Source organism: Tyto alba, unplaced genomic scaffold (genome assembly GCF_018691265.1).
Source record: "Tyto alba isolate M040663 unplaced genomic scaffold, T.alba_DEE_v4.0 Super-Scaffold_13, whole genome shotgun sequence".
Taxonomy (NCBI): Eukaryota; Metazoa; Chordata; class Aves; order Strigiformes; family Tytonidae; genus Tyto; species Tyto alba.
The window spans coordinates 29,891,090-29,915,340 of NW_024881275.1; the positions used below are offsets into that span (position 1 = coordinate 29,891,090).

The 24,251-nt window shown below is 42.4% G+C and overlaps 1 protein-coding gene across 1 annotated transcript in view; it reads left to right on the forward strand.

Moving 5' to 3' along the window:
* The first annotated feature begins 277 nt into the window (after positions 1 to 277).
* Positions 278 to 24,251, forward strand: part of TRPM6 (transient receptor potential cation channel subfamily M member 6) — a 100,114-nt gene continuing 76,140 nt past the window's right edge. The window contains exons 1-3 of the mRNA XM_032983874.2: positions 278 to 533; positions 22,758 to 22,837; positions 23,515 to 23,553. Of these exons, the coding sequence (XP_032839765.1) occupies positions 504 to 533; positions 22,758 to 22,837; positions 23,515 to 23,553 (149 nt within the window). The 5' untranslated portion in view covers positions 278 to 503. The remainder of the gene's footprint in view (positions 534 to 22,757; positions 22,838 to 23,514; positions 23,554 to 24,251) is intronic.

Consider the following 24,251-nt stretch of genomic DNA (forward strand, 5'->3'; position numbering starts at 1 on the left):
TCAAAGAAGCATTTCAAAATAGCTGGTGTGCTTGGGTTGGCTTAATTATGTCCATGCCTACAGTTATAACCTTGACTCTCTAGGTGGCAATACACATACACAGTAAACTACAGTGGAACTGGAAAATGTTTGGGGTATGCTTTTATTCTGAACTGCTACTGAAAATTCAGGCAGTGACATCATGAATGTTAATCATTTCCTTACTGTGATACATAAATAAAGGCAGATCAAGCCACAAGTTCCTGATTATAAGGTGACACAAGGTCTTCAGCATAATTAGAGTAAAAACGTTGTGTTAAGAATTTTTGGTTTACCTCTTGTTTCCGTCTCCACCCCCACCCCACCAAAAAAAAAAAAAAAAGGAAAAAAGCTGTCAATGTAATACATGGGAATTTGTTGCCAGTGCTTTTCAGCACTGTTTCCATTAGTTAGAACTGGAAAGCAAGCTTTATCTGACCGTGTGTTGGATGGAAATCTCGGCTGGTGGCTGAAGGCTACTTGAAATGTACTTGTTAAATATGAGGAAGAAAGAGGTAAGTGCTAATTCAGAAGAAACTAACTCATGAAGTGTTTAAATGTTGGTGTATAGGTAACAATATATTTAAAATGTATGAGGAAATTTCAAGTAGGCTTGCTAAAAGGTCGCTTATTTAAAATTCCTATTTCATATTGTATTAGAGAATTTGGTGGTGATGCAGCAAATGGTACATTTTAATTATTGATATTTCATTTGTAAGTGAACTCAGCTATTAATGTTTTAAATGCTCTTGGTCAGAAAAACAGCATTGGTGACTTAGTCACTTCTCAGGACTTAAAAATCATTGTTCTTCTCTTAAAGCCACACAGATCATAACTTTTTCACTACTGAAGGAAAAAATAGTTTTCTTATTACTGATATATTACCATTCTTAGGGGAAAAAAATGTGAAAGTAGGATGGAGGCAAAGTCAATTTTTGTTTGTAATTTTATTTTGCTTTTAAGGACGATTGTGGTGGATGGTAAGTTTTCCTGGTTTTGTTTTGTCTTCTTTTATAGTAGTGAATTTTTGAAAGAAGGGATATGGACTGGCTAAACATTACATTTTTTTTTCTACTTTTCGTATATGAATACCCGGGGTTCATGTTTGGATTGGAATGTGATGAAATAAGTGCTTTACCAAGGCACTTGAGATTGAGAAAAGTAAACAAAAATAGTATTGTACTGTCTTCAATGAAGTGTAAGCCAGAGGAAAGGCTTTTTTCATGCAGAGCTATGAATGGAAATGAGTCACCTCTATTTACAAAATTCACCTGTGCAAGACCACAGTAATGTCCTTCATTTAAGCAGTACACAATGCTCTTTTAATTAAGTTGGAACACACGATAATTAATTCCATTGGATCTACCCTAAGTGTCAAATATCCTCTCTCTGAAGCCTGATGCTATATAGTGGATATTTCTATCTGATGCCTTAACTGGAATACAAAATTTGCTTTCAGATATAGAGATAGTAAAGACAGTTTTTCATTGCTTAAATTGAACCCATAAAAATAATTCTAAAGTATGATTGTTAAATATGGTATGATCTGAGAGGGAAAGGTATGGCTAACAAGTAAAAAATGTTTGTACTTAATAGTAGTATCAAACCTGCAACGTAATATCAAAATGCCTTAATTTCTATTACGTGGCAAGGCTTAGTGGAGAAATTAGGATAGTTTTGATATACAGTGTGTTTGTGTTTTCTCTTAGAGTCCATACATACAATGCACGTGTGCCCAAAGTGCTTTAAGGATGCATCTTGCTCAGTGGAGTCCCTTTGAGTTGAACAAATAGGTACTGAAAGTGCCTACTTGCCTACTTGTTTTTATGCCATCAAATAGCATAAAAGGTAGAATAGGCTTCCCATTATCTTCCTCCTTATCTTGAGGCATGAGACAGATTCTGGAAGCCACATTTCAGTGCATTCCTTTCTTCCCCATTCATGTTGTGCAGCTTATCAATGAATATCTTGGATTTGTCAGTGCTAACTACTCCAGTCTCAAATCATTTGGGGATTTTTGTTTTATCTTTGTTTGGGTAGTCTTTAATTATTGTGAGGCCAGAATTACTAATTTATGAAGACCAGTCATTTAAATAACGCGTTCAACAATCAAAACACTCAGATTCCTTAGACCATGTTGTGTGCTGATTACCAGTGTCTATCATTGACTTAAAAGAGTGATAAAAGTGCATTATTAGACTTTCAGTAAGGAAAATTAGAAACACTCTGCCTTTTACAGATCCAATTTTTAAGGTCTCTGTTTCAGTGGTATTGTTTTACTACAGGTTAAAGTAGTGGAATTTGATTTTTTTGAGATAAAATATTGTGACTTACAGTTCTCTAAATGCAGTGTACTCATGCTGTAGAAGATTTGTGCTTTCAGGACAGGTCACAGTAGTGAGCAGAAACTTGTGTTAGCATTTAGAAGAAGAGGTCCTTGTTTTTTTATCTTGAGTCTCAAGTAGTCAAGGAAACAATTAATAGTGGTTTTAGTGTGTTTTATCAAAAAAAAAAAAAAAAAGTTCTATCTGATCACATATTTCAAAAAAAAAAAAAATCAGTCACACCACTTTGAGCCAAGGATGCAACTAAAATCATTCTCTCTTCTAGATTGGTCAGTTTTTTCTCAGAGTAAATAGATAAGGTGTTTTCATCTGAGGTAAGTATTTAAGAGAATTATTTCAGTTGCCAGTGCTGATTTCTGTGATGTTGAAAACTACTATTTAAAAACACAAAGCAATTAGCCAACCCAGTGATATAAAAATTATTCAAAGTTTAAGACACTGTGTCATAGCAGAAAAATTGTTTTAGAAAGGGGTGACTGGTGCAGAGAAGAAATCTAAAATGAACTTCTTAATCTGCTGAATAGAAGTAAGCTTAAATTTACTTTGCTTTCTTCTTAGAAATGTAGGTACCTAAAGGTGAAACTTCCGCAGCCAGCAACAAACAGCCAAGTTAATCAGTCTGAAGGTTCATGATGCGGCATATTTCTGTCATGTAGTATGTGGTAGCTCCTCAAAACACAGCCTGAAAGCAATAGTCATCAGGACAGCCCCCTGCCTAGCTGGCACTAGCACCTCCGTGTTGCTCCACAGGGCTGCTGCCTGCGGTTCGGCATGGAGCGGTCAAGGGGGGGATGCCCTGCACACCGGGTCGGGCTGGAAGGGTGAATCCGTAGGGTCACTTTCCTCCTGTGCCGTGGCCTTGCCATCAGGCTGTGCCTGACGGGGAGCCCTTGCCCAAACCCCACAGTTGCTAGGACAGGCTGTGAAACCCAACATCTAAGTGTTTTGGACTTGCCTGCAGAGCAGTCAGCAATTCTATCTGAAAGGCACAGCATCACGTGAACTGGACGTGCCTTCGGCTGCTCCCAGCCCTTGGAAGACAGGCCTGGGACAATACTATTCTGTGTGAATCGGCCCATCTTCTTACACTGGATAATCTGGTGTTGTCTGAAGTCTTCTGTACAAACCTATTGCACTCTGAGAGCATGTGTACTTGACTGACACCCTCATACGTGTCTTCAGGTCTTCCTCTTGTCCCCAGACATGGGTCACTAAAGGACAGACTTCCTTCTTCCTTTGTGGAACGTGGTGCTCCCGTACATTCACTGCTGTTTAACCCATTTAGGTTAGTTCCAAATAAAGAGGTCATGTGGATAAGATTCTTTTTCTTTCAGCCTCAGGCAGGAAGTTTTTTGATTCCTTCCTTTCCTCTAAAGCTTGAAGCGTTTGCTTTGACTTGTCTCTGGGTGCGAATAGTAACACAAACCTCCGCCCTCCAGTCCTACTTTCTGTACAGTCACTGTGAGAAAGATACATTGTATCTGATATGAAAAAAAAAGGTGGGAAAGAAGAGATTTTGAAAATTGTTTTAAAATGAGGATTTGAAAGGTCTGGGGGTCACATCTGGAGATAGTCTTACTGAAGAACGCATATGCCTGTCATTTGACCCAGGCCAGGGAGCTGATGAGTCAGAGTTTGTATATTCTAGAAGTACTCGGAAAGATGACACGTTTGAAAAATCTATTAACAAATCTGAGGGATACAAGGAATGACAGAGAAAACTGAAGAGAGGCAGCATTCCCTGAGACTATTCTACAAAACTCTTAAGTCTTCTTATTCTGTGAAGCAGGGATTGTGTTAACACTCAAGAAAGCTACTTAGAAACTTAGAAAATTTTTAAGGTGTTACTGTTTAGCAACACGTACCATCTGAGGAGTCATCTAATACTGAGGTAAGAACATCAACTGAAGTGGTTATCCTTTGATCCTGCATCTTCCTCGTGTTTTTCTCCATGATTGTCACCCTACAAAAATACATTGTGCTTTTCCATCACTGTGAAGGGTTTATTCTCAAGAGATGGAGACTATTAAATATTAAAGCTGCCGAACACCCTCCTACACTGAGTCTTCTCAGGCCTTCTTCACTCATTTTACTACCTTTATTAAGAAAATTGAGTAACAGAGACCAGTGACACCATCTGAAATGTTATTTCCCAATCCTGGACTGTGATATCTTGCCTTAGGAAGCAGTATGCTGGTTTCCATGGGACTATCACTAGAGGCACAGAAACTATTCGTGGTTGTTGTGAGACTAAACTGTACCGTCACATTTTGTTCTTAGTGTCTTCACTGACTGAAAAGGTATTTACAAAATGCATTTTGGGAGAACTGATGGTTGGATATTTGTGACTGTGACCATCAAGCTGACAAAACCTACCCCACTACATTCCTGGCAAATCACAAACTCTAATAAAAACTTTTAAAATGTCAATTTTTCTCATAGAATAAATTCTTCAGACAGTCCTGGTGACTTGGAATAATTCTTCATGCAAATGCAATATCTGAACTATCTTGAAGGCTTCTGAGCCATGTTCAGATACCAGTAACTACTTGGTGCAACCACCGAATGATCTGATTAAAAAATACCAAAAGAATATGGGGCATCTGTGTTATAATTCAGTATTCAAGACTGTCTTCATTCTTGCCTCCTGTTGAAGCACATCTATCATGTGAACCAGTAGCTGATGGGAATTTATATGCCTGCCTGAGTTCTGTCATCCTTAACTTCAATCAAAAAAGCCAGTCTATTTACGATGAGGGAAGTCATGTTCTCCATGACTCGGAAAAGCATTTTTTGGGAGATCAGTGTCTCATATCACTGTGCATTGGGCAGCAAGAGGGAAGATCTACTACAGTCAGACCTGGAAAAATCATTGCATATTTTCATACTGTGAAATAAGCCCTAAAGTATGACTTAAGCTCACTCCAGGAGGTTGCCTCTACATACCCTAAGTTGAAGGGGAAGACCAAGGTGGGAGATTCTGTTCTGCTCTAGTCCAGAATCTGCATGGTAAAACAAGATTTAAGTTTTGCGCTATAAAGGAAAATAATTAGCCACTGTACCTTTCCACAGCATGCTCTAGCAGTAGCTGAAACAGTCACCATCTGATGCGTGTGTGTTCATTGTATCTGCTGCCAGCCTTTCGTGTTGGACTAATTTATGAGGCTTCTTTATTTATGTTGGAAGATAAAGGCAAGGAAGCCCAGCGGCAGGCTGATTTGTTGATGATGATACGAGACAGGGAGAAATCTAGAAGCAGTCTTCACCAGTTTCATTCCTTGCTCCTCTCTTTGCTGCTTCATCAGTTCTTGAAGATCTTGTAGGGCACTAAGGCAAAGGTAAAAGTTTGTAGATAGTCTTACGAAACTCAGTGTCTTCAGTGTGTTTGGAGATGATGAAACAATGAAACTGGGAGTTCCCTGTAAAGCAGGTTAGTGCATAAGATGTAGATTAGTCTTGGCTTTTTCATTCCAAAATCTGGACACACCTTTCGTAGATCCTGCCTGATTAAACACGGTTGGTGGAAAAAACATCTTAATATACTTGCTGGATAGGAGGCATGATCCAACAGAACATAGTGAACAGTGTGGGTATCTGGATGCTTATGCCCTTACAGACACCCCATGAAAACAACAGAAACAAAGCCATTGATGTTTTGGTAAAAGTTTCTGTTAAGCATATTATCTTAAGACTGCTTTTTGGTAGGAGAGCTTTGGACTTTGAAGCAATGAAATGTGTGAATTAATGCAGTCATACTTTGACAGGCCTGCACTTCACTTACTTAGGACATGAAAAGCAGGAGGTGTGACGCGTTGTTCCTAATGGGCATCCAAGAACTGAGCTGGCTGCACTGCTGTTGACATGGCAGCTTAGACACTAGGAATATAGGACTTATGAAAAAAGCATAAAGGATGGACAAGCAAGATAGTGCTGATCTTCAGGTAAGTCTGTAGAAATAAGATTGATATTCTGCAGTAGAAATGCAGGAGAAAACATCTCAGCAGTTCTGATTTCTAGAGATAACAGGGTAAAGAGTACATGATAGTTATGTGGACTTCGAACTACTAAAATGTCTGTTATAAAACATATCGCATGTGTTTCCGTATCAGTGAAGTGCTGGGAATTGGGTGTGACAATTTGCAGTGTGAGAATTGGTTTGTATGGCTTTGCAGAACAGATTTTTAAGTCTTCATGTTACATTATAAGCAGCAAATCTTGATTCCAGGGGAGACTGGTAACTTCTCAGGTCTGAAAGAAGATGCACAGCTTAGAAGGAAATGGCAGAAATGTGGAATCAAGAAAATTCTTGCAGTTAAAGGAACATGTACACCTAGCTGTGTCCCAGTCAAAGTCCAGAGCATCTGCATGTGCTCGGATACATGTGCTTCAAGTTTCTTACAGGATTCAGATTCATATGAAGAGTGGGTCTGCTAGTAGTGACTGATATGTCCTATTAAAATAACATTATTTCACTTATAAACATTGGTGAAATTAGCAAATTGAGCTGAAACTTTCTGTGCTGACTCAGGATGACTTGTCTGAGAAGATTTAATTGAAAATAAAGTCTTAAAAGGTATAGCTAGGAAAAGAATGAACATGTTCATCACCTGCGAAACTTTCTAAGGGTGCATTCTGTTAGTGGAAGCTGTAATGCAGTTTGAAGGCCTACTGTGTCAGAAGTACAATGTAGTAAGTTTAAAGACAAATTAGAAGCAGTGTAAGAAGCAGGAACGCATGTCTGGCTGGAAGTAGTTTTCTTATCTTTCTCGTCTTTGAAAGAATGGTTTATGTGAAACCAGCGCTCACTTTAACAGATAGCATTTCAACAGGCACACCCCCAGCCTGAGCAGGCTTTTTGGCTCTGTTTTTTGGGGTGCTGCTGAGCTCGGGTGCTTGACCTGACAGTGGGAGTGCCTTGTCCCTGGTGCTCTGGGAGGCTCAGTGTCCAGGCTCCTGAACGGAGGCAGTGTGGTGGGAAGGCAGGGCTCACCTGTAGGGGAGAAGGAGGAGGGAGAGCTTGGCACCATGTTGGGAGATGGGGCTTGGCCGGGCAGGAAGATTATAAATGGAGAGACCAGAAAATAGGAGAAACATCTAGACAGAGTAAGTAGATGGGAAATACAGATTAAATCCGGAGGCAGGCGGACATTGGAGCTCACAGTCAACACAGTAGCACTGCTGAAACCAACAAAATAAGAGACACTAGGCAAAAAGCGAATGAGAGGGCAGGGCAGAGAAACCAAAGCAGTAGAGGCTGGGATTGATTGTAGGAAGAGGGTGAGTTTGCAGCAAAAGAAAATGGAGACTTAAAGAAAAGTGAGGTTTGAGAGACAAGTTGGAGGAAATACAGAAGACTGGAAACAAAATGAAACTCAGAAGCAAGGGAGAATGACGTATGCCTGCTGTGTTAGCCAGCTGTAATTGCTGCAGGTGCTTAGTTTTGATCAAATGGCTGTGGTCCTCAGCACGTTCAAGGGCTCCAACCCTGCAGGAGATGGGTGGTAACTGCTGAAGGGCTACTGAGTTTCCACCTTTGAGTTTTCTTTGCCAGTGTGGAAAAAGTGACACAAAAAGTTATGTGAGGAAGACTAGGGAGACCGAGAACCCGGGTATTCAAAAATTTGGGTTTATATCCAAATTTCATTACTTTATGAGGATTTTAATTAATACACTGGTTACATACTGCTTTTCTTGTACACTGGTTGAGTTGTTCATCATCATGAGCTGCAATACTGCCACTGTTTCTTTTTCACCTTTTGCCTTCCAACAACGTGTTGATTACGTACGATTCAAGTCTTTGTAATTCAAGAGAGAGAATTGATGGTTTCCTCCTGGGCCTTCCCGTTAGGTTCATCGTGAGTGCTGTAACCATAACTAGCACCATAAATTAATTTTCACAACACCCTAAAAAATGACCGGGGAAAAAAAATCAGGCTTTTTAGAGGGGGGTGCGGAGATGCGGGCAAACTCGAGCCAAAGCCTATAGGCTGGAGTTTGGGGTACTTGTGGTCCGGTTTCTCGACGCGAGGCAGGACTCGGCAAGGTCGAAGCAGGCGCCGCTGGGCTCGGGCTGCGTGGGGGAGCGTGTCCGTGGGGGGGCCGCGGAGCGGGCGCTCAGCCCGGCTTTCGGGGTTCCGCGGAGGCAGAGCCGGTGCTGGGCTCGTCCCGCCTCGGAAAACCTCGCCTTCCCATATCGGGGAAAAAAACAAACCGCCGAGCGCGTAACTACCCGAGCAGCCGGGGGTACAGGAGGGCGCCCCGGGAGCCGCCGCGCCCCGCGGAGGCGCCGCCCGCGGGGCGCGGGGGGAGGCTCGGCGGGCATGGCGGCCTGGCGGGACCTGCTCTTCTCGCAGCTGGGCTCCGTCTGCCGCGGCGGCCGGGACTGGCGGGGGGGCGGCTGGCGGCACCCCCCCCGCGGGCGCTGCGCGGCGGCGGCGGCGGAGGAGGAGAAGGAGAAGGACCGCCGGCCGCGGGCCCCCCCGCAGGTGAGGGGGGGGGCGGGGGGCGCGGCCGGGGGTCTCGCTGCGCTGCGCTGCGCTGCGCTGCGCTGCGCCCGGGGACGGGGACCGGCCGGCAGCCCCCCCCGCGGCGGGCGGCTGCCGGAGGAGCCGGCGTTGTTGGGGCCGATCCCCTCCCTCCTCGTCCGGTCCGGAGCCCCCGGGGGAGAGGGGGACCCCCCCCGCACCGCCCCACGGAGGGAGCGTGGGAGCGGCCGGCTCTCCGGGGCTCGGCGTCGAGCGGGCGCCGCTCGCGTTGCGCTGGCCGCGTCGCGAGTGGCGTGCGAGCACCTCGGCGGCAGGCGGCCCACGCCACCTGAAAGCCCAGGCCCCGTGGGGAGAGAGCAGAGCTGTGGGACTGGCGGCAAAGAGGAAAACGGCGGCTGCGGCGGGGCTGTCGTGCCGGGGAGTCGGTGTCCGGGTGCCGGCGCCGATTAACCCCCCCTGCGCTCCTGCAGATGTGGACTTGAGTGATTTTACTTACACGCACACTTCGGCTTCTAATCTCGTAGCCATGACGGGCTTCCAGCAAAAAGGATTGCCCACGCTACGAGCAGGACATCGCACGGTGATTTTGTGGTAGTGCTATTTGAATGCCCCGAGGTTTACGCCGGTTAGATGTCAGGAAAACGCCTCTGGCTTTTGTAAATTTTCACTTCCTTTTACCGTGATGCTGACTGAAGCCTTTTTTCTTAAGTTTAAAACAGAAACGTGTGTGATTCAGATGTTGGTGTTTTAAGAACAGAACTCTGCTAACTATAGATGAAATTGTGAGACTGGATGGTGTTTCACACAGATCATGGTGTAGCGACATATCTACTGTATCCATTTCTGATACACTTGCTGGTACAAGAAATATGTTTACAGTGGAGTATTCCATGTGAGTATTTATAATTTTCAAAATAGGCAGCATCAGCTTGTACACCGTGAAAAAACGAGCTAGTATTTTAAGTTGTGAGCACCTGAGTTAAACCATGAACTCCTTTTCTTGGAACTAAAACTGAGTCACCAGTTTTTAGAAATTTAGTGTATTTTGTACCTTCTGGGGGAATTGCAATGTTACCTATGAGAATAAACTCATACTGGTATGAGGCTAAAATGAGTTTAATGAAGCATCACCATTGCTTTTATTTTTTTTTTTTAAATGAAAAATATGCTCTGAAGTTGTGAAATCAGTTAACAGACTTCTTTGATGAGTTTATGTCATACCATAACAACCTTGCTTAAAGTAGTAATGGGCTTATATAGTATTATTAAAAAACATGATAAGCAGCAAATAGGTTAGGTTGTGTTTGAACCTAAGTTTCCTTAATTGTTTTGTGGCTTGATAAGGGAAAAATGCTGAAGCTTTCTTGGCTGTTACAAGGTCAGGGGCACAGAAATAATGCAGCTGTGAATGTGCTGAAGGACGTTGCCCCTGGAAGTGACCGGTATCAGGAAGCAAACAGAAGAATCATACAGAACCGTATTGGAGAAAGATGTTTCTCTCTGAGCTTCACCTTCACTTTTTTTTTTTTTTTTTTTTTTTTTTTTTAAATGTTGTAAGGGCAGGGAGCAGATAAGATAATTGTTACTTTTTTTTGTTGTTTTTTTCCCCATTTGTGACCATCTGATTGGAAGGCAAAAAGTCATGTAGTAGTTTTAAAAAAGCAGACGTTAGGCAAATTTAAAATTTTTACGGCTCATAAAGGAAAATGAGGTCTCAGTAAACATCTGCCTGGCCATGCATGCATGCAGTTGCGCACAGTACTCCACTCTGGGCTGCAGGTAACTTTTTAAAGACATCTAAATGATTTATGCGCCTAGGTCCCAGTTTTCAAAAATTTTGTTGGCATGTAAGAGCATAGGTCCTTCTGGGACCAGTGAAATTTTGTGTATGTCGAGGCCACTTTTTTCTGTGGAAAACCTCATGGGCTGGGCAGCTGCAGTGTGTCACTTCTTCTGTTGTCCCAAGGAGTTCTTGTTAGCCTCTGCATAACCGCAGAGGGAGGTGCCCACAGATAATAGAAAACAGGTTTTAATGGTCATGGGGCCAAAATTGTCCTTAATTTATTGTATTGTCTTTAAAGTGGGGTTGCAGTAAAGGATAATATGTCTGTGGAAGGCTGCAGCAGTAAAAAGAGGTGGTCAATCCCTTCATATTATTATCAGCACAACCGTGAACATGACTGGGGTTAGGAACAGGATGGCACAGACTGTGCTGGACTGTCATGTCCCACGTACAGTGTCTTTTAGGGTGCATCTAATCTGGTTGCATCTATTGAAGCTGAACGAAATGTCCCCAGGAGGAAAACCTGTATGAATGATGTGCAGTGCTCTTTCTCCTTCTTTTCCTAAATAAGTCACTCCTTCATCTTGCCTTTTCAAGGCTCAGTTAATCTTAAATTTATTTTTCATGCAGTAGCACCATGTCAGCTGAAGAGGTGGGTCCCCCTACATGTGTCCCCTGACAAGCCAATCTGTAGGCTTTCAGGTGCTGTCTGTGGAGGTGGTAGGTCCAAGCTGGGTAATCCAATTTTTTGATATTTGCACTAATGAGTTTGAGATTATTCAGGCAGTTCACAGCACAATGGGAAGCTGAGGTGGCCAGGATTTTGTTAGTTTTGATCTTCCCTTGGTGTTGGCTCTACCAACTACAACTTCCCTGATTCTTGTAGTACGTAAACATTTCTGTATAACATACGTACTAGGTGAACCCTTGCGATCCACTCTGTGTGCTTTGAATTACCAGTTCTTTTGCTTTACCTTCCCATCTCTAGCATTTTACCTTGTCTTCATCCTTTCCTTGGGGCTGGCGTAGCTCTGCATCTCTGCTGTAGTGCGCTTGCTGGTACATGCTGTCTCTGAGTTCTCCAGTTCCCTCTGTCCCCTCCCTGGGGGCAGAAGGAGGCATATAAAAACATTTACTGTGTTTTTCTTTTCACTGGGACAGAAGCTGGGTGCTGTTGTGCTGCATGTTGATAAACGCAAGGGGGTTTTAGAATCCATCGGTGGTGTAACATCTTGTTATCACAGTTTCCAAATCAAATGTCTTTGGTTGCTAATGAAATGGGTCCCTCTGTTTTTTCCTAACTAGGTCTCAGTGATGAGAATTGAGTTCGGCCCTCTTTAGCGTTGTCAGTAACTATGAAACCCTGCACAGGAACTGTGTTGGGGCAGACGCTCACCTCCCAGCCTTCCATGGTTTCAGGCGTAATGGTCTGGAACTTGGTAAACAGCCATGGCTGTGCCTAGGTGCTAGCCACGCAGTGTCAAAAAATAACGTTTTCATTATACAAGTGGTTTCCAAGCTGCCAGGTAGTGCTGGGGATTACACAGAGCTGGTGAGGGTCTTGGTCACACCCATGAAGGGCTGGTAGCCTTTTGTGACTGAAGTGTCAGTTGGGTTAGGCTGCATTGCTGAGATCCAACTGCAGATATAAACTTCTTACCAGCCTGTCTGGGGTGGAACAATCCCAGGTTTTATCACAGTCCTACTGCTATAAACTACTGCATTTGTCTACGTTATATTGGTGAAATTTAACCCCCAAAGAGGGGTAGAGGATCTTCTACTAGTACATCCCAAGTGCTTATGAAATACATCCGTCCCTCCACACGCCAGCTCACCGGTGTTTTGGACAGGCTGGGTGGCGGTGCTTTGCAACCTCAGCCCTCTCAGGAAGCTCGCCCTGTCCCTGCTCCTTACAGCACCCTCCCTGCCCCTGCTCCGGCCCTTCCCTCTGCCCTCATGCCGGTGCAGCTCGTGAGACTGTCCAAACGCAGATGCAGCCAGGCAGCGTGGTGCGTAGGGAGTGCTCCCGGGAGGGTGGGTTGGCTTTGGGGCTGCCAGGAAGGGCAGAGGGGTTGTCAGCAGAGTGGAGCTGAGTCCCTTTAGGTTGCAGGGGGGGTGTGCCGGGGAGTGCAGCGCAGTGTGGGATGGTGGGGGCCAGGAGGGCAACGACGAGGGCTGCCGGGCTGTCCAGCGCAGGCAGGAACAGCAGCCACAGCCACTCCTCGCTGCCTGGCCCCAGGGGAACCCGAGCCTTTTGGGGTCCCTTTGACTGCTGTTGCAACCTCCAGCGCAAACAAACCAGGAGATCAGGCTGGTATCGCAGAACGTGTCTGGGATAGATGCCTTTCTCCGAAGGCGTGGAAAGGCCCGTTGGAGAGCCCGAGGGTGTGTTCATGGCCTCTGTGGCAAAGGGGCAGGAGGATGTGTCCGTCCCCGCAGGCCCCTGTGGCTGCTCCCAGGTCGTGGCTGGCTCTTCCTGCGACTGGGTTGAGGCGGCTGTGGGTCTGCGGCGTTCGGTGGCTGCGGGTCTGCAGCGTTCAGTGGGTTAGCGGTATGACAACATTTAAAAGCAAGACAGCACTGAAAAGGAAAGCTTTTTTTTGTTTACTTGTTTAATATTTTTTGTTTTTTCAGGGTGGTGGGGTGGGCAATGCTGAGGCGAGTGGTGACCGGTGGCTGGGTGGGAAATGCAGAGGTGGGACTGGACCTTCAGCCTCCTGAGAAATCATCTGAGCTGTGCTCCCTCTCTCTTTGGAAAATGGGATTTCAGTCCTGTGACAGTCTGCTTGTCTTCCAGTGTGTGCGAGGGCTGCTGTACGCAGCTGCCAAGGCCATGATTTTATTACTGTGTGAGACAAGCAGTGGAGCAAAAAGAGCAATGGTGACAGTGAACACTCCTGTGGCTCCAGAGGTGAACTGTGTGGGTCGCTCACATCCTTCAAACTACTACCGTCTATTACAGATTGCTATCAGGCTGTGATTTACTGGGGCCCTTCATGCTTCCCCTTGCAGAATTTTGCGAACTGCAATTGTTTTCCACTTCGGATACTTTAGGTGTATCCTATCTTCAGAGAGTCAAGTATCTAGTCAATATTAATCCCTGTGTTGTGAAAACATAAACAAACAGCTCTGAAATTTATTAGAAGTTATTTTTCTTCTTTTCCTCCTCCTGGTTTAAATTGGGAAGAGCTTTGTGCTGTATAATTTTGAATGCTTTGGTGGAGGAATGCGTTTTTAACATCAGTGGGTAGTTGACCTTTGTGATTGCTCAGTGCCAGGTAGATGAGACCCAGTTTCAAAAATGGCAAGTTGATTAGTTCTTTGCTAACTTCAAGTGCTGAACAAAGAGGAAGCACTGACTTCCACTGATCCCCAGGTGGAAACCCGAGCAAGACCTGAAGCGTTGTATTGACCCTCTGAATAATTCACCTGAAGCATCATTTTCTTATGGCTGCCTGGATTTTTGCTTCTTTAAAATGACCTGTAACAAGGTCATTTCAAAGGGGACATGTAACTTGTCTTGAATTTGTGGGATTTTCTGATTATATTGCATTAGTTAATAAGATCAAACGCTTGATTTTCTTTGGGATATGAATGGTACTACTGAATTCCAAAATGCTGTTAGTGAGACAGCCAGGGGTGTTCATTAAGGAAACCCTGCAACTTTTGTCTCTGAAAGAGGCACAATGAAATAAGGCCATTCTTATATTTAAGGATTTGTAGTAATTTGCAAATATAGTTTGGATTAATTTGTAATTTCTTGATCTATAACTGGTGCCTGCTCTTGTTTGCCACAAGTTTTGTGTGTCTTTTATAATTTGTTCTGCAATTTGGACTGTTATCCCTCATCTAAATTCTCTAGGAAATGTCTTACTATATCTTTATGTATGGCAAGCTTGTTCAATAATCCACATTTTTATGCTGATCATTGAATTGACTTTATAAAAGGAGATGATACACAGTATTATATTGTATTTTAATGCTGGAAATATAAGACAAATGTCAGCTTTTAGCAAGGTAGATGCCATCAGCTTTAAGCACAGATTTTTTTCATTGCCTGCATGGGCCACAGTTATGAAACAGCCAGATCCAAACTTTCTCAATAATTGCCATGCTTCTAGAGCAGTGGGGTTTGGAGTGGCCTATTTTGGGCAGAAGACTGAATTATATTTCCTGTCACAGAGACTTTTTGTTGTTTCCAGTTGGAGAATGGCCCAGGAAACCTGTTTTAAAGTAATTTGCAGTTGTCTAATTCCAGTGTGGGATTTTTAGCAGTGTTTCTGGGGCCTGTTTCAAGGATAGGGCTGAGGAAGATAAATTGTGTTAGAGATTTTTTGTGTTTAGCTGATTTGTAAAAGCCTGGGCTGTTGGCAGAAATGCTAAGATGAGAGTCTCTGTGGCCTTCCTCCTCTCGTCCAGTGCCATGGGCTGTGCAAGGGGACAGGAGAGTCTCAACTGATCCTCCAGCTGCAAACCAGGGATCCCTGCACGAGCACCTTCACCCTGAGCTGGGCGTGCTCTTGGGGCAGTGCTGTTTGCTGTGATTTTCCAAAATGCTACGTGTTCAGGGATAGAAGAAAGGCTTAATTGACTAGTTAATAAACTTAAAAAAGTAATAAATTAATTAAAGGCCTGGTTTTTCAGACAGGGCTAAGCTTTCGGTCAGTTGTCTAGCTCTGTGCTTCAGGGGCCAAGCAGGAGCCTCTTTGACGACAGAATTTTGTATTTAGTATTTGCTGAGTTTTCTCGTCATGACCCCACTGCTATTTGCATTCAGAAATATTCTTCCAGTTGTGTTGTGTGCTGCACTCTGAAATCAGAAGCAACATGTTGGAAGGCCTGTTAAAGTCAAAGGGTTTTTCTTTTATTGGCTAAGTTTGGGATCAAAATACTGGAAACATTTTCATGAACCTATGATCTAAGGCCCCTGTCCAGAAAAGCACTTAGGCATATGTAGCTAGCTTCTAAGTGCAGTTGTTGAAATGTGAAAGAAAACGCCATAGCATGCTGTTGGTTGAAGACTGAATTTATATGTTTATGAGAAGCTGACACACTCCATTTGTGTTAAGGAAAAGAATGTAAAACCTCTCTTCGTTATGGCTGAAGATTTTTAGTAAGTTCTATTACCCGTCTCTTACTTGGGTCTGCATTTACCCTGATATCATAGGTGACTTCTCTTCCATTAGTGCAGGTAGTATATTTGTGAAGATCTGAAAAAATGTTTACAGTGGATGTGATTAAATTAATTACTAGGAAATCATCACAGAAATTCTGCTGTGACTTGAAATGATATGTTATCTTTAAAAGGGGAAAGTAGAGAAACTTTTTAGTGTTATTGAATCTGCAGACTGACTGCAAAGGCAGTTTGGGATTTAACTGATAGTTGTTTTACAACTGGTGAACAACAGTGGAAACATTCAGATTAAATTATATGCACAATATTTTTGTAAGTCTTTTTGAAATGTTGTGATGAAAATTTTGTTGCAAATTAAATCACTCATAATGCAGTATTTCCACAGATGTGCAGAGTCCTGAAGACTTGGGCAGAGGAGTATGTAAGTGAAAGATGCTAGTTAGTAACAGATGTGCTGATGTCCTGTAGTGATGGAGGTGAGGGGAACCACAGCATGTGTGTGTTACAAAGCCAGGCTGTTGTCCTCTGACAGGGTAGTCTGAACACACGGAAATTCTAGAAGACCTGAGAGTTCCTTGAAAACCTCACATTGGGTTTGTATTTTATTACACATGACTCTGGAGTTTTACAATGCACTTCTACCCGCTGTGGATCTGAAGTGGTGTTCTTTGTTCCACTCAGTTATATTACTTCATACCATAAACATGCATGTAATGGATGCTGAACCAGAAAGTTCCTGCCCTGGAAAGCTTATGCAAGACAGCCTGTTAAGTTGGAAATCTCTTTCATGTTGGCAGTAATTTACCAGTTGCCACGGGATGCAGAAATGTTGCTGAAGTCCTGTTTTTCACTTAAGAATTATTATGCATAACTTGATGATACCTGCAGGTTTACCTTAGCGTTTATAGCTCAGGAAGAGTTTCCAAGGGTAAGGGTTCAAGAGATACCAGTGTGCTTATAGGCTAAGCTCTTGTGAAATAGTCTTGAGTGTTAGCTTAAAAGAACTCTGGCTTCATTTCAGGTATCTAATATTCTTGCAAGTGATTGGCTCTAGGTGTAGTTAATTTTTAAAAGGGTTTAAGATATTTTAGGATACTGTGCTGAACACAGAGGCTGGATTCTTGCAGTGGCTGTAGTAAGGGGAAGTTCTTCTTTCCCTCCCTTCATTGTGTATTTGAGTAAGGGTTGGCCACTCACTGCATTACACTGTTTTCTCACAGGTATGCTTTCAGCTGAAAATGGTGTCTTCCTCCTTCGCAGGCACTGAAAATCAGTTTTGGATCTTTCGGGTATTTCTAATTCTTGCCAACAGTAGTAAAGATTCTTTAGAGGTACTGCATAAGTATACTGGAGTTCTGAGGCAAATTTATTAGCCCTAGAATAATCTGTTGCTATTAAATGAGTATTTGCTTTCTTCTAATCATTTTGAGGGTAACAAATAATTTCTCAACTGGAAAAAGAGTTGTGATGTGTAACTACTTTTTTCCTAAGATTCTGTCAAACCTGCTCAGCCATGCAAAAATATTGGCTGTAATAGATGATCCTAAATGATCTTTAGGAAAACCCAAATTCTTGAAAAGTGACATAGAAAAGTGATTGTGTGTAGTGGATTCACTACACACAGAGTGTGTGCAGAGCTGAGGTATGGTGCTTGGCAGCACTTTTCAGCTCTTGAAGTAGTGTTTTGGCTCAGACACAAGGTGGACATTATTGCTCTCTGCTATCAGTACAAATTTGTTGCAGTTCCAGTAAGCAATTTATAACCTGATTGTTCTGCCTAGCTTCCAGCACAACTGTATGTTGCATAAATGAGCTAACCTTCCACTTAAACTGGCTAGTCATTATATGATTTCTCATTATTTGCCCTTCTCTGGATCTACAGTGTGTCATTAAGGGCAGTTGCAGCTGTTTTGTCCAATAAACGGTTATATTTCAATAATGGATGAAATTATTCTGACACAGAGATATGTGCCTTTTAATTTCCTCTTGCAGGGAATTGAATGGTGTCCGGAGCAGCATGCTGTTTCATTAGAAAATGTGTGTATCTGTGCCTTTCACCCCAAAGAGGACATAAGTGCAGCTAATGGTACCAAAAATTTGTTCATTATTGGCAGTGTAACCTAGTTTTATCCTGAGTTTGGTACTCAACCAATGAACAGTGCTTATTGTCTGGTCTTGAAGGGGCTGGATGTTTCGTGAAGGTCTTGGTTTAGTAAAGTTATTTCAAAGCAGGACAAATGCACATTAGCCCCTACTTATATCATTGTTTAACTGGTGCAGTGCATCCAAGGGCTTTGACTCTGGGAAGTCTTTTTTGAAGGGGTGGGCTGGACTGGGGCAGAAGAAAGCAGCAGCAAAAATTAAAGTGAATGCATTCACCTGTTCATGTGGGATGGGTGGGTGGTGAAATCAGTGGGGGCAGTGGTACAGCAGGTGATCACAGGGCTACATTTCCCCATCCACTTGAGGCTGGTGAGCCAAGCACTGTGTACCTGCTCGGTGACCCTGGCAGGGTGGCAGCACGGTGTCACTCACCTCCCTGATGGCACCCCCGGACTTTGGAGGACAGATTACTTCTGTGCTAGGCTGGGTTTTTGGGTTTTGTCTGCTCTCACTCCCCGTCAGCAAGGATTTGAAAGAAATAAGTGGTGCAGGTGTTTCTCTAAATTTTATGCTCTGATCTCTTTCTTTCATCCTGGAAACCTTAATTTTTGAACATTACTTCTGTTTAACCAAATTTGACCTGACAGTGTCCCTGTAATACCATATTATGCAAGGATCTCAGACATTAAAGATATTGGAGAAGTGATTAAAACCATTTTCTAAAAGCTACTGATGTGCCTTACATTTCAGAGCCAAACTCTTGCCTCTCCATTGACTAAATCAGTCTAGAAATCTCCAAAGCCTCTTCTGTGGCGGGGAAGTACAAGCATCAATCCTAATCCTCAGACTGGGAAGAAATAAGAAGACAAAACTCCCAAACAAAGGTTTCAGGACTTTCTGGCAGGAAAATTGGAAGGAAAATGACAATCTAAACTTGGCTTCAGGTCTTCTGTATATCAGAACATAAATTTGTTGTCAGAACGAACATATAGGTGTATTTTAGCCTCTTTTAGGGTTTGGCAGTAAAATGATACAGATTGCTGGCTGAGATATATGTACCTCTCTGTAGCGAGGGGAGAAATTTTAATTTGTTGTTGAATTATGTTGAAGTATGTTAAATTATGACAGTTTTGAAATGTCAGCCAGAGTTTTGTGAAAGGAGATATACATGTTACAGAGGTCTTTTACAAAGCTGGGAATCAAGAGCAAACAAACAGCTGTTCAGAAGTCTCCTTTGGTCATATTTACTTGCCCAGCCCTGAAGTCATCGATGACTGTAAAAAGCATGAAGGTTAAAACCCCTTTTCTTCATTATACAATTAGCTTAGAAACCTAAGTAAATCCTTAGATTAAGAAATTAATGTTATTGTTAAGGTGTAAATTCTACATACTAAATGAAGATTTCACCTTATATAAAATAAAGAATAATGCTAAATGTGTTGTGTCTCACAGTGTTTCAGTTTTGAAATTTGTGCTTAACAAGATGAAGTACAGTGATGCAGTCCTGTATTTTATTTTTTCCTATGACTAATTGGAATTTCAATCTGTATATTTTTAAGTAGTACCATCTGTTCAGGAACTTTATTAAAGAAAAAAATGGGAGACTTCGCAAATGATTATCATTTGAGATGAAAATAAATGGTAAAACTACAGGCTTCATCAGGATCATATACAGATGATATGCTAAGTACTGCTTTTTAAAATGTAAAAATTACAGGAAGCAAGGAGGTGAAAGAGTGCATCATAGGCAACACTGTTGAACTCTTTATGTAAATAAGCAGAGATTAATGTTGAAATACCTATATGGGAAGACACTATGTTTCTGTGCAGGGCAGGGTGAAAACTCCCAGTGTTGTATCAATTGCACTTTGAAATGTTGTTTTCAGTCCTGTTCACTGAGAATCCTCAAGTGGAGTTAACTGTTACGAGTGTTGTGCTATGGGAGTCTCTGTGCCAGTGAGTGAGGTGCATCCCCAGTGCTTTGAGATTCAGAGGTCAAATAAATTGCATAGTGATCTCCTTTGCCTGAAAAAAAATGGGAATTTTATCAGTGACCTCTGCAGTATCAAGGTTACATTCACGGCATGTGATCTGAAGCTTTAGGGATTTTTTCCATTGGCTTTGTTGGACCTTGAACCTGACCCATTGTGACTAGAGTGGCCTCATCAACTGTGGCATGTGTTGGTCAATGCCCTTACTGCCTCAGGTGATTTTGGAAAAAATTGAAAAAGGATACACAAAACACCCAGAATTTTAAGCATTTGTCTTCACCCCAAACTGTCCTCCAAAAAATAAAAAAAGAGGATTTTCTAAAACAAAGTATGTTTTTTAGGAGACAGCTTAGGTGTTTAAAAAGCTGATAGCAGAGAAGAAGTCTTTTCATCTCCCATTTTAGATGTTGTAACTTCAACTCACACAGTGTATTGCCATCGCTGAGGACTGTAAGTTATGTTTTGGTTTGAAATAACCACACCAAACAGCTGTTATGTACCAGATGACCTCTCCTTCCTTTAAAATTACTGATTGGTGTTTTATCTTGTGCCATTGTGGTGGTTTGAGCCCAGAGGGCAACTGAGCACCACCCAGCTGTTCACTCCCCTCTTCCCACTCAGGAATGGGAAAGAGAAAATGAAGCGAAAAGCTCAGGAATCAAGGTAAGGACAGGGAGGGATGACACAGCCATTATGGTCACAGGCAAAAGACAGACTCTTTAGGGGAAGAAGAAGAACATAAATTTAATTCAAACACTAACAACAACAGCACTTAACAGACAGAGTAGGACAGTGAGAAGCATTTCCACATCTTAAAAACACCTTCCCCCACCCCTACTTTCTTCCCAGGCTCAGCTTTGCTCCTGATATCTCTACCTCCTTGCCCTCAGGGGCCAAGGGGACAGAGATTGAGGCTTATGGTCAGTCATATGGTCAGAAATAGTAATGGATTTCAGAAAAATCAGAGTCCCAGGTTATTGTAATATTAGAAACATTTAGCTGTTTTGCTTGGTAGCTCAAACAAGTAGAATAAAGTTTAGGAAGCATGAAACAATAATGATTATTAAAGAGAATACTACCAGAAGGTTTCTGAGAGTAGTGTGTGCCTGCCCTCAGGTAATGAAATCTGCTTTACTGTTTCCAGGGCTATTGTCTGGATTTAATTTTTGAACTTTGTCTTCAGTAGGTCTCTTTCTGAGATAATTAATTTTCTTATATGCCCATGCTTTGTCCATCCCCAAGGATCTTCCACGTTGTTACTCCTTCATTCGAAGCTCAACCAGGCACAGTTCAGGTAGTTGCTCCCAGAAGAATACACAGGCACACCAATACCAGCAAACTGTTTTTTAATGATCTCTTTCATCTTTGTCAGTGGGGTCCTGTTTCAGAGTACATTAAAAGCAAAGGTAGGACTCCTAGTAGTCTTGGTGGAAGCTGGGTCCCCACCTGCAGACAAGTCAGTAGTTTGCTCAGGTAGCTTGTGGCCCTCCATAACTCTGTGGCTAGCTGGGAGATTATGTGGGGGCGGATAGGGATGTGAAGCTGAATTAAAAAAACCCTCAGAAGGGCCTGCTTTATTAAGGATCATAATTCCAGTCAGGAGATAAAAGAGAGGTATTCTCTTTTGTAAGAAATATTGCTGAACTCTATCCATAAAATTCTCCCAGAAGTACTCTTAATAAGTTAAATTACTGGCATTCTCATGAATTGAATTATTTCCTAAGTCATTGTACAAAAGACACATTTTACAAACAAGCATAGAGACAAGTACTTACCGTAAGTATTTTTATAGGGTAGACATTTTGCAGAGGAACAGTTGTTCTTAAACATGAAGAGTGAAGAAGGAGTTGATGTTTATTATTTGGTTACTGTTTGCCTTGTATGCCTATTCATAAACCAGGACCATACTGTGACCTGTCTTTGAGAGCTTGCTGTCTACATGTGAGGTAGACACAGAGAGATAGAGAGTGAGATGAATGTGAGAAACAATGCGACGATAATGGCTGGTATAATTGTATTTACTGTTTATGAGAAAATATTTGTCCACTGCATGTTTCATTGTCAGGGTAGTTCCATTCATGATGAAAAAAATCCTTTGCTTCCAGTATTTTCTAAATTCAGTCCCAGAGATTTCAAAGTTCATCATCCAAAAACTATCGTTCCTTTCTGAGAATTTGGTCATGATAAACCTGAAGAGAAAGAGGTTCAAAGACTCCCAGTGAGATTCTTTGAAAAAAAAAAAAATTAGTACCTCAGTGACTGCTCAGTTTACTTGGCTGCAACAGTCGTCACTGAGACAGTTTTCAGAGTGTCCCAGGAGACTAGTGGAAAAAGACCACCTGACATACACTTGTAAGTGCTAGGTGTAGTCTTTGGTCCCTGCTTTTGCATTTCATTGTACTCCTAGTTCAGCAAACTTACAACCAGGATGAATCTATTCTTAATTCTGTTAAGAATCATAAAAGAAGGAATCAACCATCTCTTTCAGGTAAAAAGAAAATCTTGCCTTTTTTGACATTTACAGCTTTGGTAAGTTTGCCATTTGCTAGTTTCTGACAGAAGGAAAGTGCAGTCCTGTAAGCAGTTCTGATTCACCCTTACCACTTCGTCTACTGCACATGTGTTTGATAGATCCTCTAAAATAATTTTCATGTTTGTTAATGAGGGGTGGGAACAAGTTTTAATATTGATCTTTCTATGGAGCTGTGTGAAGCTTCGCTGTGAAGGGCTAGGACTGTTCAGAGCTGTAGCTTCAGCTTATAGTGTTTGGTTTCATTTAACATTGTGATGGGAATCATTCTGTGTTATGTGTATACAGCCATGTAGACGTTATAGTGCAATTTTTGGCATAATGTTCTTAAGTTTAGGAATATGATTATGTTTGAAATGTCTTTTCAGTCCCCCAAATCTTGGATTGAAGAGGTCTTCAGTAAAAGAGAATGTGCACACATCATTCCCAGTTCAAAAGATCCTCACAGGTAAAACAGTGAATGTCACTTTATTTCTGTTACATTTAGAAATAATCTGAATAATTTTTATGGGTGTTGTGTGTAGCTTGGATGAAGTTCTTTGCAGTTTTGCAGTGCCGCAGTTGGTGATTGCTGCTTCTTATGGGTTTTAATACTGTCATCAGTATGTTTTAAGTGGGGCTGCTAGTTTGAACTGGAAACTGGCAACATTTGACTTTCCTAGTCTTCTTAGATGTGTTGCACTCAGTCCAATGTTGTATGGCATCCCATTGAGAGAATGAGTTAAGGAAAAGATCAAATCCTGTGTTTTAAGACCTGAAAAAGCAAACATAATTTGGCATTCCAGATTGTGTATCTAGTGGATGGTGTTGCCTAAATAAACTTCGTGAGATCCCATCCCGAGGATGTAAGTTTGTATTTTTGATCATACTCTTTTGAACACATAGTGTAGAGTAGATAAGATAGGCAACTCATCTATGATATGCAGATTTGACATACAGTGTGAGTTATAAAATGCCAGACAAATCACTGAAGTTACCCACTACATCTTCCAGGGGTGAGTGCAGAAGAACACAGCCTTTAATGGTGTTGAGAATTTTTTCATAGGTGAATTGACACTTTATGAGTACTATTACGGATGTTTTCTTTTATACAAGCATGTATTAATTATCCATCTGTTATCACAGGTGTCCTGCAGGATGCCAGGTGTGCCAGAATTTAATCAGGTAAGAGTGCATAAATGTGTATCTTTGATTTTTATAATGACCTAGAGTTAGTGATTCCTAGTCAAGGAAGTAATGACATCAAAAATATCCTTCCTCATACTGTCAGATCAGCATTTCTGGGATAGTGCTGGAGAATGTTTAGCATAAATCTGATTAAAAAAAATATATGATAATATTTAATTTATTTCTAACAGAAAATTTTATCGAAATACCTTGTGTGGATGAGTTTGTCTTAATCTTCTACTGAGGAATGAAAGGCATAAATATGCCTTTAAATGGGACACAATTCCAGCTATATCCTGCACGATATGGAGGAGAATGAGGCGAAGGCAACGGAAAACAGTAGGAACTATGGAAAGAGGAAGAACAAAATGAAGGGAGAAGAACATGGTGTAACTCGGTTGCCGGGGCAGGACCCGTGGCAGAGGGTTTCCTGAACTGGGGGGAAGCTCCAGGCAGCTGGCAGAGCCCCCACGGCAGCTGGCAGGATCTGGCCGGGGCAGTCGCAATGGCAGGCGAGCCCCCGCTTTGTACGAGAAGCCCTCAGGGAGCACGAGCGACGAGGGGCGCGTGGCATGGCGGTTTGCACGGGAAGGTGGGCGCTGGAGCTCAGCCGGCTCGACCAGGGAGTGGCGGTACCCACCCGATGGGAGGACGTGGCCTCTCTGAGCTCTGGACCTGCCACGGCAGAGCTGTGG